At 46.9% G+C, this 15,098-nt stretch overlaps 1 protein-coding gene across 1 annotated transcript in view; it reads left to right on the plus strand.

The window, feature by feature from the left end:
• mmp11a (matrix metallopeptidase 11a) overlaps nt 1-12,335 on the plus strand; it is a 20,638-nt gene extending 8,303 nt beyond the window's left edge. The window contains exons 2-8 of the mRNA XM_054731059.2: nt 2,183-2,403; nt 5,162-5,305; nt 5,878-6,011; nt 6,363-6,601; nt 9,588-9,804; nt 11,618-11,878; nt 12,081-12,335. Of these exons, the coding sequence (XP_054587034.2) occupies nt 2,183-2,403; nt 5,162-5,305; nt 5,878-6,011; nt 6,363-6,601; nt 9,588-9,804; nt 11,618-11,878; nt 12,081-12,199 (1,335 nt within the window). The 3' untranslated portion in view covers nt 12,200-12,335. The remainder of the gene's footprint in view (nt 1-2,182; nt 2,404-5,161; nt 5,306-5,877; nt 6,012-6,362; nt 6,602-9,587; nt 9,805-11,617; nt 11,879-12,080) is intronic.
• The last annotated feature ends 2,763 nt before the right edge of the window (nt 12,336-15,098 follow it).

Raw genomic sequence — 15,098 nt, forward strand, 5'->3', positions numbered from 1 at the left:
TTACTAGTTAAAGTTGCTATTGAAGAACACCACAACAGCTGTGTGATTATGTGGCACCCCCATCTTGGCTCGGTCGAGCCAACCATAACTCCGCGAATACAGAACCGATTCTGACACAAAAATGCTTATGAACCATTTATCATCAGGTCATTGTAAAACATCAGTAATAAATAAATAAATTAAACTAATGGGCAGAACAGACTTGGGGACCCGTGAAGACACCAGACACAGTAAGACAGATTTATTTATATGAGTCGGGGATTGGTTGTATTACCCAGACTGTGGCGTGGTCGGGACTAGGAGGGTCAGAGCCGGGGAGATCAAAGACAGGAGGGGTAAACTAGAGGCAGGTCCGAGGTCGATAGTCCAGGTATTCAGAAGCAGAGAAACAATCCAGGCAGGGAGCAGGTTGAGGTTCAGAAACGAGGTCGGATCGATGATTCAGGCAGAGGTTAGGAGAGCTGGAGAGTTTACTGGCAAGAAGCTTTCAACAACCTGGCCGAACCGGTGACTGGTTGGGGAACTTAACTGGTGAACAGGACGACATGATTACAGGGTGCAGGTGTGGTGAATTCGGCGGATGAGGGTGCTGACAGAGCCGATATGACAGGTTAGCGATGAAGGTACTAATCCTGATGCTCCATGTAGAGGCTTTAAAGGTTCCATACCCGTTTTTCTAATTTAATTTCAGGCCTGCATCAGGAGAAAGTAGCCCACGTGCATCATCAGGCATTTCTCCTCCCCATGAAGCTAATCTCAAATCTGGAATCCACCTCCCTCTGGAAGTAGGTCCAAATGGCCCACTCTCCGAGTTGCAGGATTTCATGCTGCAGTTGAGACCGTAGCGTCACAGATGACCGCTTGAAATCTCAATCCCAACAAAGGCAGAACCCATGTTCCTAAAACAGGTTAAATAAAGCATTCTGCTCAGTCTGATCCGCGTTTCCTCGCCTCCGACCTGAACACACAACTCTAGTAAACATCATCAGGCGAGCGGTTTTCACCGTCGGCAGCGGACTGATACGTTTCAGATTGGCTCTACACCCGAGATAAGGCTGATGTTGTTCTGGTTTGACTCCAGGAAGGCAGATAAAGCTCACGTCAGACAGCTCGCACTCATTTCTGCAGACATAAGTCATACCTTCTGCAAGGCGACGGTTGTTTTTCTGTGATTCAGAACCATCAGTCACTCCGTTTCTGCAGACTGGAGCACATTCCTCAGATCCTGCTGGGCTTTGTTCTCTTTTACCTACGGCGGCAGATCCTAGAAAACACGGCTGATTCATGTTATTCCCATCCCTCCTCTATTATTAGACTTTGTTGTTTGGCTTTACCTTGTTTGCTCGCTTCCAACTCCCATTTGAGCAGGATGCTCAGCAGGTTGTGAGCATCATTAAAGTCTGGTTCCTGAATGACACCAATCTGATCCAGGGCTCTTTGTCTGGTCCTGAATCAAATAAGTGACTCCAGTCCTGCTGTCCACACACCAGTCCTGCACACACACACACTCAGTCGGGTTTGTCAGGATGGGAATCGGTCTGAAAATCCAAAATTATGAAACTAAATCCATTTTCCACAAAGCTAAGCGTCCAGAATGAAGCTGGGAACTAACGTCAAAGACAGGAGTCACTGGGGTCATGGAAGGAGAGGTTGTGTAACAGCAGAGGTCCACACAATCTGATGATGGAGTTAATTGGTTTTCATCCAGCTCAGTAAAGGGATAGCGTCTTTTCCCAGGTTGTTCCGAGCTGTAGCGGAAAAGGAAGTGCACGTAATTTTGTGATAGGAGGACGCTGCAGATGTGCTTTCCATCGGAGGGAACGACGGCAGCTGATGGGACGGCTCTTCTCTAATCTGCTGAAGTGGAAATGAGCAGAGTCATTTCCTGTGGGTCAGGTGGGGGGTAGGGGGCACAGTGACCTGATCCTGAGGTCAACCTGAATGATGTTCGTCATGACCTCTGATGAGTTTAGACTATCCTCCACACACACACACACACACACACACACACACACACACACACACACACACGATTAAATCTGCAGGAATACGCTGAAAGTCTTGCTTTGGGGGTGCGTTCCTCTCTAGTCTTTGTGTCGGACGGACTTGATCAGATGAAGTCCGTGGATGTCCTCACAGGGACCGGCTAACACGAACTCCTCACACAGAACTCTGTTTTTAGGCCTTTGAGAAGTTCCCTGATCCGAGGAGGAGAGGAAAGCTTCCACATACTCAGGACTTGATGAACGAAGCGAGTTTGCCCTCCAACACCTCGTGGAAGCGACCTCGCTGCGGCGTTCCGGACTTCCCCGCCCAAAAGGACTTCAGTTATCAAGGGCGAAACCGCCAGAGACGCTTTGTGCTCCACGGAGGACGATTCGATAAGAGGGACCTCACCTACAGGTACAAACCAGTCTTGTTTTGTCTTGCCTTTGTTTTGCTTCTCAGCTCCGTCTGACCGGCTCTTTCCACTGGCTCCGACAAACCTGAACCCTACATGCCGCCGCGTTTCTTTCCTGTTAGGTTATCGTTTACCTTCAGGATGCAATCTGAGACACACAAAGGACCTGAGGAGGCGACTGAATGTGAGAAAACTCGTTTCATGAAAACAAAATGAATATTTGGGATTATGAAAAAGAAAAGTGCTCCTGCAGCGGCGCAGGCCCCTCGCCGGCCGGCCTCATCTCCGGTTGCAGCCTGCAGATGTTTTAGCAGCAGAACGTTCCGGAGCCAAACAGCAGCTGCTGGAGAACAGAGTGATGTTCGTGTCTCAACCACGCGAAACGACAGAGTTCAAACTAACGACGACAGACGGGGGAGCAGATAACATTTGGAACGTGAAGTCTTGGACTTCTGATGGTTGTAAAAAAGTTCTGAGTTCTGGTTTCTTTCATCTGAGCCGTGGCACCACGGAGAGTCTGGCGGCGTCTGCTGCCTCCATGTCAGCGTCTCCCAGGGTCCCTTTCATTGTCAACATGACAGCATATTAAGGCCAACGGGAGGAAAGCCAGAAGCGGAGGGGCGCCGGCCACAGCCTAATTAGATTCTGCTGGATCGGGTCTGAGTAGGTGACACCTGAGTGGTGCGGGGGAACCAGAACCACGGCAACCACGAGCTCCTGGACAGCTTTTGGCCTCTTGCGTCTCGGATCCCGTCTCTTTGGGCTCGACTCCAATCCTGTGACTGTGGGTGAGAGTTGGAACGTTCTTTACCACAACATATGGAGCAACATCGTCCTTACTGGTGAAACTGGAAAAATTTAACTTAGAGGCCGTGTAAAGGCTCCGGAGCCTTTTGCAGGTGTTTGTTTTGAAGGACCAGCATCACCGTATTCCGGAATAAAGACGGGCACTACTGACGACTTGCTGCAGGTTGATGGATCGCTCCGTTCTGCACCAAAATCCCTCCAAACTGCTTAAACTGGTTTAATAATCTGCACCCCGCCCTTAATGCCTTTCAGGCAAGGGTGCCCCCAAGGGGTGGCCATGCCCCCCCTCCCCCCAGGAAAAGTCAGTTTCAACAAATCATATTAATGTTCAGTCAAACCATATATTGATCTTGTTTATTCAAGACACAATTGTAAAACAAAATAAAAATAATACAATCAATAAGTATTAAAAATCAGAATAAATAAATAAAAATTTACAATTTCTGCTGCTCACCATTTAAAAAAGGTTTTTATCTCCATAGTTTTTTTGTGAACACAGCAACAGGTGAATTAACCTAAAAACATTAAATTGTAAGTTAAAACTGGAATAACATTTAAAAAAACTGAAATGTACTTTTCTGAAATGTTTGTTTGTAAAATTTAAGTTAAATGTTATGGATACGTACTGCTTTGTTAATAAAAATGAATAAAGGAGCAATGCAGCACATCGCCACAGGCTAAACTCTCCCAGAGTTACCACAAGGTTCAATTTGGTGTGTGCCACCCCAAAAAATAGGTTTTGGCCCCATCTGGCCACCCCCATCAAAATTTTCTGGAGGCGCCCCTGCTTTCTGGGACATTGTTCAACAACTTCTGCACAAACCTCTGGTCATTTCTTCCACATTTGCCCCCGGAAGACTGGTTCATACATCATTTTCACTAAATATTCAATCAGAAGCACCCCATCTGAATTGCTGTGACTAAAACACTCGAGAACCTTTTGCTGCTGAAGGCTTTATTCTTCTGCTGTTTTTCTCCACAGTTTAAATGGTTTTTGTGCAGCAGGAGGTCCCGTTTGTGTTTGAACACGCACATTAGCTTTGTTTACCGTCTGGTGATGGGTTTTTCTGCACAGCTGGAGCTCGACGGGCATCGTTAGAAACCACGAAGCTTCAGCTCTAACTCTCCTCCAGCTGTGAGCAAACCTGAGACACAACAGCATTTTACTACCGAGACTCCAGGATCAAATGTGACGGAAATCTGCTGCTTTCTTTCTCAAAGTCAGAGCCACAATATTTTGTTTACAGTGTTGTTGTTTTTTTTGAGTCAGCAGGAGTTGTAAGCCCCGCCTACTCACCTGATGACACCTAAAATGAGAAAAGTGAATATTTGGACCTCCTGCTGCAGCTGGTATCTTCTCTGAGGAGAACTTAGCTCCCGTTTGTTTAGATGGAAGGGGCGGAGCTTGTACTTTGTTCTGCAGCCAGCCACTAGAGGGTGCATTTGGTGATTCTCTGGTTGTTTTTCCCGACAATAACAAGATTAAATATAAATTTAGTTTGACGTTATTCTCAAAAACAAACTCACCATTGGGTTAATAAATCGTTTGGATTAAATGACAGGATGACTCACCCAAGCTTGAAGAGTGGCAGCTAAAGAAAACTGAAAATTTTTACTTCTAAAGTATAAATAATCCTTTTTATCTTTGTTAGATAAGAAAAGTTGCTGGTTTTAGTCCTCGGGGCAGGCTACTTGCTGGAATCTGTGGGATTGTTTCATTCACCAGCCGTTCAATCGCTCAGTGATTACAAAGAAAACATCTGAGAGGTTTTCCAAAAGCTGCAACAATGACGCCCACTCACACGTTCACACTAGATGATGCATTCACAGAAGTTTCCAGCCAGGTGGTTTTTATCAGTGATCAGGTGATGCTGAACAGGTGGGGGCAGACAGCTGCTGCCTACTTCCTGTCTTTTTGTTTCTGCGCGTGCTCACCTGCGCCGTCTCCTGCAGGATCGTCAGGTTTCCCTGGCAGATGGGCGAGGAAAAGGTACGCTGGGTTTTCCGGGAGGCAGTGAAAATCTGGAGCGATGTCACACCTCTCACCTTCACTGAGGTCCGGAGCGGGAAGGCCGACATCCGTATCGACTTCACCAGGTAGGCTTCAGCATCTGAGGGCAGACAGAGCATGAGAGTCTATCAAACATGCTCTGGAAGGCAGCAGCTGCATTGCATTGTGGGTAATATACTGGACAAAAGATCTTGAGTCATCATGATGTCATCCAGACCTTAAATGCAGTGGATTTTTTCATTAACCATAATAATCTGGATCCGGAGCAAATTAGGGAATCATCAGAACCCAGCAGGTGAATTTATGACCAATCAGAAATCTCCATTTTCTGACAAGGACTTTTAATATGCAGAAGCACAAAGATGGAGCGATAGGAGCGAGAAACAACAAGCGGATCCAAACACGTTCTGTTGCAGCTCTGTTTGTTTTCCTCCTGCAGGAACGCTGCAGGTTTTCCCGACGCCTGAATCAGCAATTAACTGGAAATTAGTCTTTTTTTCAGGTCACATATTTATCCGTCCTCACTGCTCTTTTTTACTTTTGCTTCCAATCAACTTCCAGATATTTAGATTTGAATCCAGATGTTCAAAGTTCACGTTTGTCATTTTGGATTGGATCAGCTGCAGAAAAACGACGAGTTTGTTTTATGAACCTGCAGCTATTACCATGGAGATAACCTCCCGTTTGACGGCCCGGGTGGGATCCTCGCTCATGCTTTCTTCCCCAAAACTCACCGACAAGGCGACATTCACTTCGACTACGATGAGTCGTGGACTCTGGGAAACCACATGGGTGAGTGTCGGGGTCACTCTACGTTCTAGTTTGAAGTTTCGACACCCTCCAAAGGGACCTTGCTGACCTTTTCTTATTTGTTGTTTTCCTTATTTGCTGCAAAGACACATTTAAAAGCTGTTATCATGAGCTGTACTTAAACACACAGTGAAGCCCAACATGTCTGACAGGTTGACGTCATGTCAGCAGGTGAACGAGTGCAGGTATGAGTCAGCACAGAGACGGACTTTTTATGGCTGCTTGGGATTTGGCTCTGGTAGCAAAATCCCCTCCATCTGCTGCTGACAAACACACTCAGCTGTTTCCTGACACCGTCTGAACCAGGTGTGCGTCTTCTTCCCTCCCCTTCAGGTACAGACCTTCTGCAGGTTGCTGCCCATGAATTTGGGCATGTCTTGGGCTTGCAGCACTCACGGAAGCCAAAAACCATCATGTACGAGTACTACTCCTTCTTCTACCCGCTGAAGCTGAGTGAAGATGACAAGCAAGGCATTCAGTATCTGTATGGAGCTCAACCTCAAGTCCAAGTCCCCCCGCCCACCTCTCCTCCACCTCCTCCGCCCCTCTACCCTGAGACCAACGACATTCCTGTGAGTCCAGGCTAACTCAGGACCACTGTAGGGATTATCTTCCAGGTTTATTAGAGGAGGTTGGTGAATAATGTGCAGCAGTAGGAGGATTTAAACCAGCAACTCATTGGCTGTGACTGCTGGTTCCAAAACCGGGTTCTTGGGTCCATCACACAACTCTCAGCTTCTTTTGGAACATGTTCAAAAATATGCAAAGCCAGTGACTGAGCACAATGCCAGCCCTGGTGCTGGAGGACCCCTACCTGCACGTTTCCTGCCCCAACACACCTGTGGCCTTCATTCATCAACCAAACTTATGCTAAGATCTGTCCACATTTCACAGGTAGGAAGGATCTTATGCAGTTTACCATTTTGACTGTGCGTAGAAGCGGCATCTAGTGGTAGAACGGGGGAACCACAACTCTGAAGGTCTTAGTCATCCATTGGTTATTTGACCCTAATGATGTCTGTTGAGACACAGCTTCACCACATGCCTGCTGTTAAACCTTTAGACACCCGTGACCCTCGGGAACCTGACATTGCAGCATGGCTGATCTGCGTTTATTTGACGATCTAGAGGTGCTCTCTGGGGGGATCGGGTCCTCCGTGAGCTCTCTGATCTGTCTGGTGAGAATCCAGAGTGGCTACTGAGCAGGGACCGTGTCCTGAAGGAGATCCTTCTGGAAAAATGCCGGGATCTGGGATTGCTTGTGGAGCCACAAATAAACCGCACCAATCAGGCTCCAGTTCAGATTCAGTCACTGACATCTTCGGGACTTCTTGCCACCAGGAAGGACCTGGAGAACGTGGGATAGCCGACAGATCAGACATCATAACAGAATGATGGGCGATGTAAATTTTCAATCCTCCCATCAGCCCAATAAATGACCGTGGATGAAATATTCACGCTTGTGACTTGTTGGGCAGTGTAGTCATGCATGCATCATGGGTTTTTAACGGAAGCACAGTGCTCGTGTTCGCCGGAAGCGACTTTTTAAACACGTATTAAACACGGTTCGGGTGTTAAAGCCTCGTCGTCGTTCCACTGCAGTGCCCACCATTGTGGTATTTTATTTAAATAAACTGTCTTTCTCTTGAGTCTGAGTAGGAAATGGAATGATCCATTTATCCCGTCACTTTAGCTTTTTAAATCAAAATAAACATCCAGTAATACAGCTACATTTTCCTTCATTTTAATGAACACACCTTCCTTCTGAACTGCTCACCTGCTTGTGCGTTATCAAACGGCTCTGGAGCTTGCAGAAGACGCTACAGTCCTGAGGTTCTGGACTTCTGCCTCGGACAGACTCCTGAGGCCGAGTCCTCGCTCCGCCTCCACACTGGAGACGCAACAATAAACACTATTTTAGCCAAAGTTTTACGTTAGGGTTACGCACGCTCTCCTCTTCAGCTCGCTGTCCGCTCACACACGCCGTCAACAGCGAGATGCCGAGAACGTCCAAGTGAGAGATGATGCTCTGATGGGAATGGGGTTTTGAGTTAGCTCTAACGTTTTAAAAGTCAACGCCTCTGCTTGAATTAACAAACTTCTCGTCTCGTTTTCCTTCACTTATCCGGGTCCGGGTCGCGGGGGCAGCATCCCAACTAGGGAGCTCCTGACCGTCCTCTCCCCGGCCTTCTCCACCAGCTCCTCCGGCAGGACCCCAAGGCGTTCCCGGACCAGACTGGAGATGTAACCTCTCCAACGTGTCCTGGGTCGACCCGGGGGTCTCCTGCCGGCAGGACATGCCCGAAACACCTCCCCAGGGAGGCGTCCAGGAGGCATCCTGACCAGATACCCAAACCACCTCAACTGACTCCTTTCGATCCGGAGGAGCAGCGGTTCTACTCTGAGCCCCTCCCGAATGTCCGAGCTCCTCACCCTATCTCTAAGGCTGAGCCCGGCCACCCTACGGAGGAAACTCATTTCGGCCGCTTGTATCCACGATCTCGTTCTTTCGGTCATTACCCAAAGCTCATGACCGTAGGTGAGGATTGAGATGTAGATCGACCGGTAAATCGAGAGCCTGGCTTTCGGGCTCAGCTCCCTCTTCACCACGACAGACCGGCTCAGCGTCCGCATCACTGCAGACGCCGAACCGATCCGCCTGTCGATCTCCCGATCCCTCCTACCCTCACTCGTGAACAAGACCCCGAGATACTTAAACTCCTCCACTTGAGGCAGGATTAACAAACTTATCCATGGAAATATAAACAAATCGCTTTCTAAAGAATCCTGATTTATCGTCAGCTTCAACAAAAACAACAGCTCAGCTCAACCTGTGAGTTCCTCTTCGAGAACCTCCTCTCACCCTACTCCCCAACATGCAAGCGTTGCCAAGGTAACCAAACTGACAGCTCTGAAGCCGACAGAAGAGACCGCACCATGTCAATTCTCCAAACAGAACATGCGTACAACTTCTTAAATGTAATGTGTAACGTAACAGACTGGAACACTCGGTCCGGATTCTTCCGGATTCACGTTGAACCATTCCTTCTTCATGTCTGACACGGCCCTCTCCGTCCCGACCGTCCACCACCTCTGCCACTTTCTCCCAGGCAGGACCCCGTCCTTCACTGGTTCCCCCGAGCTGAGAGATCCTCAGCTTCAACAGTCTGAGCCTAGATCTCTTCATCGCAGGAGGGTCGATGTTTGTCAGGAGGAAAGACGGCGTTTCTGCACAGACACGAGCACCTACGCACAGCTGGGGTTCATCGTCAGACGAGGAACGTGCGTGCGAGGGGCCACCACGCGTTTCCTAAATCAGGATTTTGACCGTTGGTACGATGGAATATGGGACAGTTTCTACAAACGTTTGATAAATGAGGGCCTTGGGCTGAATCAGTGGCTGATGAACGGGATTCAGGTGTGTTGGAGAAGGGAAACATCTAAAGCACGATGAGGAGTTCAGCAGGTACACCCAGCGGGACCTTCTAAAGGTGTTAACCCCGACTCCAAACGGGTTCACCCGTGTTTAAACTTGACGTGCTGCTTTTATTTTTACAGCCCGACGTCTGTGAGACCGGCTTTGATGCGGCCTCTATGATCCGGGGGGAGCTGTTCTTCTTTAAGGCGGGGTACGTGTGGAGGATCAGGGACCCTGCAGGATCTAAGCATCTGGAGAGCGGGTACCCGGCCCTGGCCTCCCGCCACTGGAAGGGCATTCCCGAGAAGATCGATGCCGCCTTTGAAGACAAGTCGGGAAACATTTGGTTCTTTAAAGGTGTGTAACCCAGATATTCAGGTGCAGCTTGTGTGTTTTATGTGAGAGCAGATCTGATGAAGGGGAAAAAGGCAAGTTTAGATCAATCTGAAAAGTTAAATTAGCTAAAGTTTGGGATTTTAAAATGTTTTTAAGGCCTGTTCCAGTTTGAACAATCATTTAGTTACTTATCAGAATAAATGAGACTAAAATGAAGATCTGATTTCACCTTTGACAAGGACGATGCTGTCCAGCATGTAGCTAGCGATAACTTCTAGCTCCTGTCCCTGGTTGGGTTTTTCTACACAATATAGAAAAACAGTTGTCCTCTACAGCACCAAACATTATTTTTATTTTTTCGATCACACGATAGTAAATCACAGTGCATTTAGTGCCAACCACAGCCTTAAGATGAGTGTCGAAAATGCCCAAGTCCATACTTATGAGAGCACCATGTGAGCACCTGTGTGTTTACACGCGCTTGTATATGTAAGGTTTCTCTATAGGAGCGCCCAATAGAGAGTGTGGGGGGCCACAGATCTGCCCCCCAAAGATGCATAGGAGATGGAAGGAGCTCCAAGTCCCAGAGATCCAGGAGCTGCCCCAGAGTGCAGACTGTAACCAGAAAAGCCCCCGCCCCCCTCGAGAGGCACAGAGGATCGCCCCAGGGGGCCACAACCAGCAGCCGGCAGAGTCCAGGGGGATAACAGCGGCAAGCCCACAGGCCCGCCCGCAGCCTCCCACCCCCCAGCCGGCCGAGCCTGGGACCCAATGACCCGGGACCCAGGGGCGAACACCCCCGCCGGACGGCACCAAACAGTAAAACAACATGAAACAGTTTAAAGTAGAAGCTGTCCTACACTCAATAAACCCGCTGAACAATCCTGCTCAGTGTTAAAAACAGTAGAATTATAAAAGCAATCCTTAGTTTTAAAAGGCAGGTTGTTCTTACATCTGAAAACCAGCATTAGAAATGTAAGTGCACTTTTTATGCGATTGTCAAATTTAAGTTGAAGATCCAGAACCAATCCCAGATATTTAAATTCAGTTGCTGATTTTTTTTTTCTTTATTTGAAAACGTTGCTCCACGTTCAGTTTTCTCATCGAAAAACGTGAGCGCTGTTTTGGCTAAACTGAGCAGAAGAGGATTTTGCTTGAGCAGTTCACTCGGCTCAGCCTCACAGGCAGGTAAAACCACTGGTGACCTGGCAGGTGCTTAAAAACCTGCATCATCAGCGAAACGCAGACACCTGACCCCAGGGCATTTTAAGGGTAAGAGGGCAAACAGCAAGGCCCCAGCTTTGATCCCTGTGGAACGCCCCTTTGGAGGGTTTATAATGAGGATTTATTCCGGTCCACTTTCACACACACTGCTCCTTTTTCCCCGAGGAAAGATGCAAACCAATCCACGGAGATGTTAAACTGAGACATTTGGTTAAAAGCAGACTAACAACTTCAAAAGCCTTTTTGAGGTCCGAGAACACGACACCTGACCCCGTCCAAGGACCTTTTACATTTTCCACAAAGCAGCGGTTTGTAATTTCGGTTGAATAAGTTGACCTAAATCCAAACTAGTTGCTGCTGCATTCTCAACCACTTTCGGTCGTATGGGTAGGAATGATATTGGCCGGTAATCTCAGACAAGAGTCCCGGTTACCCACTTTAAACACTGGCAGAACAACTGCTCTGTTCCAGGCTGAGGGAAACTTGCAGGTTCTTCTGAATTAACCAAGATGTGTTTAATCAGGACTGAGCTACAACCATCGCTGCAACAGACATTCTATAATTATATTTATTATAATTACAATTTAAATGATGTCCAATGCACACCCAGGTCAGAACTTCTGGGTGTTTGATGCCGAGAAGCACGTCAGAGGGCCTGAGTCCATCAGGACATGGGGTCTGTCCATATCCAGGATCCAGGCTGCACTTCGCTGGGGTCACGACTCCAACTACAACACCTACTTCTTCAAGTCGGGTAGTTACTGGAGGTTCGACCCCCGCCAGAACCGGGTCGAGTCCACCCACCCGCGCAGGATGCAGGACTGGAGCGGCATCCCCAACGACGTGGACGCTGCCTTCAGGGACATCCATGGTATGAGGGAACCCACACAGAAACCAGCCACCAGGGGGCGCTCCAGTTTATTGTTGCTGCATTACATTTCTACATCTAGAGCTAAAGACTTTTACCTCATCTTATAAACCTAATCTTCCCTTCAGAATAAGAGCCTGGGACTAAAGTGATGGGAGGAAACATTTTTGTTCATTAAAACGGTTGATTTTGTCCCCCTCTGCAGGCTACGCCCACTTTATCCGAGGACGCCAGTACTGGAAATTCGACCCGGTTGGGATGAACTCGTTGGAAGGCTACCCACGCTACGTCGGGGTGGATTTTTTTGGCTGTGAACACGAGTGATTCTGTGGAGAACTGATTTCTTGTTATTAAAACGAAGAGGAGAAGTTCTGGACTAAAGACTGAAGGTGCACGACGACGAGACGTTCTCCTGCTAAATCAGCTTCACTGCATGTTCTCGTCTTCTCGGGAAACCACATGACCTTCCCTCAGGTTCAGCATCTCCGTGTGCGTCTCCACTACTATTTATTTTTGCACATATATGGACCCCTCCCCCACCCCGTGGTCAGTGTTAGATGTTTTGTTCTCGTCAACAAAAAACCTTGAGTGACTAGTGTAACGTGAAAACATGCTGCAGCTGCACAAATCACACAATCATGTCAGCTTCTAATCGCTCCAGGATTTTTAGGAACTAATCCTAACTCAGCCGGATTAACAAGTCTGATCACAAACATCACAGCTTTCTAATAGTTTTTGATGATGCTGCAAAAAATGTGTTTATATTTAAATATGTGCACACACACACACACACACACCGATTGATGTAGTCCTTTAGCAGCTCTAGCAGCAGCAGTATCTATAACAGAACTTCCTTTAGTCCTTCACAATAAAAGTCTCAAACTTACAGATGCATCTCTACACCCCAAAAGCTGAATAAATATTAACCCTTTACGAGACAAAAGGAGTAAAATAGTAGAGACGCTATAAAGATGAGAAGTCATGTGACCCAACAGATGGATTTGGTTTTGCTCCGTTTTATTTTGTAGTCAACACTAATTGCTCCGCCGCGGAGTTCCCTCTGAGTTCTTCTTGTTGTCATGTGAGGAAAAGTCAAACCGCAGCAGCAGGTTAGCTAACCCGGGTCCTGCTGCTGCTCCTCACGCAGAAACCTTCATGCTAGGTGGTTGGGGCAACACACACTGATTTTGCTGTAGATGCTAATGAGCGCGTGTCATTAGCAATTCCCAGCACTGCGTTGGACGTTCCATCTCATTCGGAATTCTGTCCGATGGACACATCCTGGATTCATTCACCCGATTCATTTAATAAGCAAATAGGATTTACCTAGAAACCCGGAATGCCAGGAGTTTGATGCCGAGGGCTGATAATGGCGTGGGACCTTTATTCACTTTTGAATATGTTTATTATTTATGTGTGATCATCTTGACTGGTTCAGAGGTAACAGGCTAACTCAGGTGTTGCGTAAAAACAGCATTTTTAACGTGTCCTAAAAGTTTAATTCAGTCCTCGTGTGGACACAGGAATTATAATCAGGTGATACATGTGTGTTTACACACACACACACACACACACACACACGTGTGCACACACACACACACACGTGTGTATACGCATTTACACACACACACACACACACACACACACACACACACACACACACGTGTGTATACGCATTTACACACACACACACACACACATGTATACGCATTTACACACACACACACACACACATGTATACGCATTTACACACACACACACACACACACACACACACACACACACGTGTGTATACGCATTTACACACACACACACACACACACGTGTGTATACGCATTTACACACACACACACACACACACATGTATACGCATTTACACACACACACACACACACACGTGTGTATACGCATTTACACACACAAACACACACACACGTGTGTATACGCATTTACACACGCACACACACGCACACACACACGTATACGCATTTACACACACACACACACACACACACACACACGTGTGCATACGCATTTACACACACACACACACACACACACTTCTCATTTAACCATCTGTGGGTTCGAGTATCTGCTGGCATGTTGTGATGTCACTCTTCTCACATGCTGGAGAAGCTGCAGGGCGCCACCTGGAGAGCGATGTCACCCTGCAGCCTTCTGATGAAGTTACTCCTCTTCATCATGGTGCTTTTTTAAACAGTGAGACGTTCAGGGACAGCAGCAATGGTGGGGATCAGCAGCTCTGTGCCACAAATGTATTCACATTCATTAAAAGTCCAAAGAGCCAGATTTAACTTGGAATCTGCAGGTTTGAGGAAACTTTCTTTGGGAACCACCATGTTGGAGCGATGTCCATAAAAAAGCTTCAGAATATGGAACAAAACTTAAGGATTCTGGCTGCCTAGACACAAACCCTGTTTCATGAGTCTGACTATCAGCAGGAACCTGAATGCTGTTATGTTACGCCCGGTGAGCGGGTCCGGGTGGAGAACCCCTGCTCCAGCTCTGAAGGCTCCGCTGGGATCATCACAGGTTTTTGTTTCAGTGCGGGACGCTGATGAGTCTTTTCTGCTCCCAACACCTTATTTATACACCAACAGCAGATTGTTGTACATACATGTCTGACTTTCACATGTAACCCTGTAACCTGTATAAATGTATGCACTGTGCCTTTTAGCTTGTTTTTAAATTACGTTCAATAAATATTTTGTCTTTTTTCAAACCGTTTCCTGATGAGTTAAAGTTGATTTATATCTAATAAAAACTACAGAGAATACGTTTAAACTCAAATCTAGTTTAAATGTAAAAATCAGGCAATATTAAATGTGAACTTGAAAAAGTTTCCAGGAAAATCTGCTCAAATTTCTGTTGTTGGACGTAAAGTCAGACACATTTGATCATGAGAAACTATTTTACACATCAGAGATTAAAATGTGAAAAACAGCTCAGATGTTTAAAACTTTTAAAGCTGGAGTTATTTTTATTTTATGCCTTTTCATCAACATGACCTAAAATCTTTTTCTGGATTAAAAAAAATGTAAAAGCAAATTTAATTAATATTTTCTCTAATTTAATTGAATATGTGATGTAAAAGCTCTGCTTCTCTCCCTGTGAGGAGTGGAAGGTGTTAATGGTGACAGGATTTGTTGTTGGTATGAAGGGGCGGGGCGGAGCCTGTTGTGTTGACTCAGAGGTCCTGATC

Source organism: Nothobranchius furzeri, chromosome 10, assembly GCF_043380555.1.
Source record: "Nothobranchius furzeri strain GRZ-AD chromosome 10, NfurGRZ-RIMD1, whole genome shotgun sequence".
In the NCBI taxonomy this organism is placed as follows: Eukaryota; Metazoa; Chordata; class Actinopteri; order Cyprinodontiformes; family Nothobranchiidae; genus Nothobranchius; species Nothobranchius furzeri.